This window comes from Littorina saxatilis, linkage group LG7 (genome assembly GCF_037325665.1).
Source record: "Littorina saxatilis isolate snail1 linkage group LG7, US_GU_Lsax_2.0, whole genome shotgun sequence".
Classification (NCBI taxonomy): Eukaryota; Metazoa; Mollusca; class Gastropoda; order Littorinimorpha; family Littorinidae; genus Littorina; species Littorina saxatilis.
The window spans coordinates 48639739-48646083 of NC_090251.1; the positions used below are offsets into that span (position 1 = coordinate 48639739).

A 6345-nucleotide genomic window follows, 5' to 3' on the forward strand; every position below is an offset into this window, starting at 1 on the left:
GCTGAGTGGGACTTGGAGCAATTATCGCCCACACAGACACAGGAAAGAATTTTGAACTTAGATTGACTGATGGGTGAAGTTTATTTAAAAGTCCTTCAGAAATGTGTGTGTCAGTGTGTGTGTGTAATCGGAACTCTGTCACTGTGTGTGTGTGTGTGTGTGTGTGTGTGTGTGTGTGTGTGTGTGTGTGTACGTGTGTGTGTGTGTGTGTGTGTGTGTGTGTGTGTGTGTGTGTGTGTGTGTGTGTGTGTGTGTCATACGAGTGCCGGTGTTTCTGGGCAATGGGGTAAGTCGTTAGCCAAATGGCGACCCTTTGTATCAAAACCACCTGTCTGTATAAGACCACTTTTGCTCAATTCCTTGGGTGGTCTTGATGGACAGGTTCGACTGAGCAATAATACATCTGACATTCCTGCCCCAAGTGTCTATCAAAAACTGAAGCAACTGATAATAAATGACGATATGCTCCCCTCCAATGGACAAAGAGCTTTTCTTCCAACAAGGCATCAGACATCTCGTAGTTTTACATATAAGATATTACCCTATATTACAAGATATTACCCTGTATTACAAGATATTACCCTATATTACAAAATATTACCCTATATTACAAGATATTACTGGCGTCACATTATGCAAGCAGATCACAAAAAATAGCACTGAAGTATTACAGAACGAACACTTTTGATTCAGCACGTACACCATACTCCAGAAGATCCACAGATGCTAATGAATGCTAGCGCTCTTCGCACTGCACAGCCAACCATACATGTACATGATCTATGCACAGCATTTGCGATCGCGAGTCGAGCCAGCAAAGTCGGGTTTTCAATCAATAGCATACCCCGCTCCATGATGTTAAGTTCTGACTCTGACGGCACTGACGTCAGAATGGCAGCTTGCTCAACAACGAGGACACTCGCACTAGACCCGCTGGAATTTGCCTGTGGTTTGCGAGGATATGTGACAAGAGCAGACAAAAATAATCCAGTGTGTGGATTCCAGCGTACGCGCCTTGGAATACCACCAAAGATGTTCTAGGCTAGCGTAGTCTGGAATATTTTTGATACTGGGGTGATAGGCTGTGACCAGCTGCGTTACCATCACCGCATCAGTGTGTGTTGAGCAAAACCTGTATAGAAAGGCTTGTGTGTGATGTATAATATTGAGGAAACAAGTTTCGATAGTGACTAGCAAATGGAAGATTCTTCGAAATGAAAGTCTGAGACTGAGAGGAATGTATTTTCAGTTGTGAAACAGTGACGCAGTAAGAAGGGCCATTTTTTCACTGAGCAGAACCGATTTGATTTTCAGCGGTGAAACACTGAGTCAGACAGGAACCTTTTTTCAACAGTAAATAGAGTCTGAGAGTAGCCTGTTTTCAGCAGAAAATAGAGACTGATAGGAGCCTGTTTTCAGCAGAAAATAAAGACTGACAGGAGCCTGTTTTCAGCAGAAAATAGAGACTGAGAGGAGCTAGCCTGTTTTCAGCAGAAAATAAAGACTGACAGGAGCCTGTTTTCAGCAGAAAATAGAGACTGAGAGGAGCTAGCTGTTTTCAGCAGAAAAAATAGAGACTGATAGGAGCCTGTTTTCAGCAGTAAATTGAGGCTGTGAGGAGCCTGTTTTCAGCAGAAAATAAAAACCTAAATTCAGTTTACAGCTGTGAATCAGAGACCGTATAAGCCCACGTCTCTGAGTGAACCCACAGACTGGGGAAACTCTAATTTCATCTTTCGCTCTCTTGTCAATGCCAGTAGTCTTTAAAAGAGTGCTTATTTTGGGAGACAACGTCATGCATTGTGTGTAGAACGACTATTCATTACGGCATAAAGGACACTTTGGCATTACGGTGTCGCATCTGTTGGTTTGTTGTTGCAAAGAAGACTGGTTCTTCGCCTCTGACGGCAAAAGGGAGTCTTTTGTGATAAAGCGTTGCAGTATGGATGGAAAAGAAGGTGAGTTGAATAAAATAGTCTGTGTAGTGTCTGGCTTCAGTGTGTGTGTGTGTGTGTGTGTGTCAGTGTGTGTTCGTGTGTGTGTTCGTGTGTGTGTGTGTGTGTGTGTGTGTGTGTGTGTGTGTGTTTAATGCTCACCTCAGTGTCTCGTCTGCTGACAATCAGTTATTATCTCGACAAAACTGAGTAAGAGAAACACACCCTATGGCCGCCTGACAGGTGTATTACACTTAAAGAACTGAAGGAATGTATAGTCGGCACAGACACGCACTAAAACAGACATCGTCATGCCCTGACTGACACAGGCAGACTATACTAGACACAGATAGACAGACAGACAGACAGAAAAAAGGACACACACACTGACCGTTACACACGTACATCTACGAGTACATACACACACACACACACACACACACACACACACACTGACACACACACACACACACATACACACACACACACACACTATACAATCACAACAACATAATAAATATCTCTATGTCTCTCTCTGTCAGTCTCTCTCTTTCTCTCTCTCACACACACACACACACACACACACACACACACACACACACACACACACACACACACACACACACACACACACACACACACACACACACACACAAAGAAGGCACAACTGAATACAGAACATTGACAAGCACAGCGGATTAGGCTTTGCTTGAACATGCATTTAAGTTCGAGTACGATTGTTTAAACGTTTACACTCAATATGCCACTAAAATCAAGTGCAGGTGTATATATATTTTTTAGGATGGTGGAATGAGGAGGGGAGGGGAGGGGAGGGGTGTATAACAGAAGGGGGTGTTGAACGCTGAACATTGCATTTTTTCGACAGTACCAGTAACAACTGCATCGTCTCTGGACGTAAACGAATACATTAAAAATGGAAAATTGTCTTTGACACATTTCAACCTGCCTGTTAACAATGTCAAACATAAATGTTTAGCAAAACGTTATAAAGACATTCAATTCGACAACAAAACTTAAAAATACCACAGATAATTTATTTTAACCAGCTCACAAACTCAATCTCGCGAAATCAGTGTGCAACGACCTTATGTTCACAAAATATGTGACAGTAATGATTTAAATTTTGGTATATCAAATTTCTATTTATTGCACTGTACTTGACTTCTTTTACATGTATCACAAAAATCAATATTGCTTTCACGAGAAGCGCTTTTACACGGGGAATATAGGTTTCACCTTAGAGAGTGTTTGTCATCTAAACAGCTATTCAGCATCACTAACAACTTACTTGGAAACAAAACCCCATCCCCACTTCCCACCATCTTTCCGTCAATTGAACTGCCACAGAGATTCTTGAACTACTTCATGAACAAAATAAAGACCATTCGAGACAATCTTGACAAAACACCCCCCTCCCAACAATCTGATGCTGGATGCTGTTTTCACGGCAAACCTCTCTGTCAGTTTGAACCTGTGACTGAGTCCGATGTGAAGAAAGTGATTTTGAAGTCTGGTACAAAAACCTGTGATCTTGATGTTTTTCCATCACATTTGCTGATTGAATGTTTGGACACAGTGTTACCTCACATTACCTCCGTCATGAATAGTTCAATTCTCTCTGGCACTTTCCCGTCTGTCATGAAACAAGCTCTTGTCAAACCCCTGATAAAGAAATCATCCCTCGACCGCAATGATTTAAAGAACTACAGACCAGTTTCGAACTTGTCGTTTCTTTCAAAGATCTTGGAAAGACTGGTCTTGCTGCAACTTAATGCCCACCTCTCATCAAACAATCTTCTCAGCAGCCTCCAGTCGGCTTATAGACCTGCCCACAGCACTGAAACTGCTTTGTTGAAAATTGTGAACGACCTTCTGATGGTTCTCAATAACGGTAAAGTGTCTGTTCTCACGCTTCTCGATTTGTCCGCTGCGTTCGACACCATTGACCACTCAATTATGACAGCCCGCCTTGAGGCAACTTTTGGCATCACAGGTTCTGCACTGTCCTGGTTTGAGTCCTATCTCTCGGATAGGATTCAAACAGTCGTGGCAAACGGCATCAGTTCAGAATCCACAGTCCTTCAGTACGGTGTTCCTCAGGGATCCGTGTTGGGTCCAGTTCTTTTTGTTTTGTACATGAACCCCCTCTTTAACCTCGTCAAACAGTATCCTATCGATCACCACGCCTTTGCAGACGACAACCAGTTGTACAAAGACAGTGAGATTGATCAAATTGATACCACTGTGAGTGAAATGGAAGACTGTGTTGTTGCTGTAAAGGCGTGGATGACGGCTAACAAACTACAGCTAAACGACTCGAAAACTGAATCCATGCTTGTCAGGTCCCAGTACAGATCTTTCCCTGAAAATTCTTTGCCTTCTAGCATTCATGTCGGTGATAGCGACGTCAACTTTGTCTCTTCTGTGACTAATCTTGGACGGTTACCTTCGACCACTTCCTCAACCTTTCCCAGCACGTCCAAAACATCCGCACAATTGCGTACAGTAACGTAAGGAAAATCAGTTCTATCCGCCACTATCTTACCCCCCAAGCCGCTCAAACTCTAGCCTGTTCTCTAGTTCTATCCAGAATAGACTATTGCAACAGCCTGTTCTATGGCTGTGATCAAAAACTTGTCGAGTCACTCCAAAAGGTACAAAACTCTGCCGCCAAATTGATATATCGTTCTAAGAAGTTTGATCATGTCACACCACTTCTTCGTTCCCTTCATTGGCTTCCCGTGTCCGCTCGTATCAGATAGCTTGTATCTGTTTCTCTGCCAAATTTGAAGATGGCCCTAAATACCTCAAGGAACTGCTCGTCACATATGACAATCCCTCTGACTACAACCTCCGCTCACGCTCTGACAGTCGCAAACTGGAAACTCTCGAGCGAAGCTTGCCTTCTTTTGGAAATCGCTCGTTTGCTTCTGCGGCTGCCATTGTCTGGAATTCTCTCCCTTCCTCCGTTCGCCATTCTGCTTCTAAGGACTCTTTCCGCAGTTCCCTTTAAAACGCACCTTTTTCGCGAATCCTTGTAAATTGTCCTTGCCATTTTTATAGACTGTTAGAGGTGAAGTTAGATTTGTTGTTTGAATGTGTCTTTTTTGTATAGTTGCTTCAGCTTTGATTGAGCTATAGGGTTCTGTATGAAATTTGCATTTAGTCTTTCTTTTTCTTGCTGAGTGTATGTACAGTCCAGAGAGGAGACGGACATGGTGTGAGCTTGTCCAGGGGGGTATATGAACATCTCAGTGGCAGGGGGATGGAAGCACTTGTTAATGAGTGGGAGTGTGTATGCGCGTGGTGTGCACGAGGATGTATGCACGTGAGTGATATTTGTAAATGTGTATTATTATAATATCATCTTTGTATTTATATTATTGAAATTGTTATATCTCGATGTACAGCGCTAAGAGCATAGTTAAATTTGTGAAGCGGCGCTATATAAGCTATCTTTATTATTATTATTATTATCAAGTTGTTCTGTCTGTTCCAGCACCACCCTCTTACAACGAAGTCATCGGCAGTGAAACCGCCCCTCCTCCCCCTTCTTACAACATCGCCATCGGGTACCCACCTTCCCAAGGCGATCAGGGCGCCACCCAGTGGGCCTACCCGACCAATACCGGGTACCCTCAAGGGTACGGAAACACCGTGTATGGAAATCAAGCGGGCTACGTGCCCGCACAGCCGGGCTACCCAGCCGGCTGTGGCCCTGTGGGGCAAGGAGCCGGGCAGGAAGGGTTTAGCCGTGGGGTGCAGCAGCCGAGCTACGTGCTTCAACAGCAGGGCTATCACCCTGGGCAACATACTGTCGTGGTCAGTGTCTACAGTTTGGTTAAAATGTACATTTATGGTGGGAGAAACAGGGGGGGGGGGGGGCGGAGAGAGAAAGAGAGAGGGCGGGGAGGGGGAGGGGGTGTCCAAATAAGAAAGACAGAGGGGGGTGGGGGGGGGCAAAAAAGTGAGAGAGAACGAACGAACGAACACACACACACACGCACGCACACACACACACACAAACACACACACACACACACACACACACACGCACACGCACGCAAACACGCAAACACACACACACACACACACACACACACACACACACACACACACACACACACACACACACACACACACACCCCTAAATGGGCTAACAAACAAACAAGCAAACAAACAAAAACCGACAAACAAGCACACACACAAAGCAAACAAGTCGCGTGAAGCGATATAAAAACATTGAGTCAAGCTGTCGGCATCAAAGTAACATATTAACACCAAAAATCAGTCATCGCCGGGACTACAAGACTATTTTAAGATAGTATCGACTAACCACATCAAAAGACCCAGACGGGTCAGGCTCACTTGATGTTGTTAGTCGATACTG

The 6345-nt window shown here is 44.2% G+C and overlaps 1 protein-coding gene across 1 annotated transcript in view; it reads left to right on the top strand.

Annotated features, from left to right (window-relative positions):
- Positions 1-622: 622 nt before the first annotated feature.
- Positions 623-6345, top strand: part of LOC138971676 (proline-rich transmembrane protein 1-like) — an 11758-nt gene continuing 6035 nt past the window's right edge. Inside the window, exons 1-2 of the mRNA XM_070344446.1 lie at positions 623-1958; positions 5455-5777. Coding sequence (XP_070200547.1) covers positions 1943-1958; positions 5455-5777 — 339 coding nt within the window. The 5' untranslated portion in view covers positions 623-1942. The remainder of the gene's footprint in view (positions 1959-5454; positions 5778-6345) is intronic.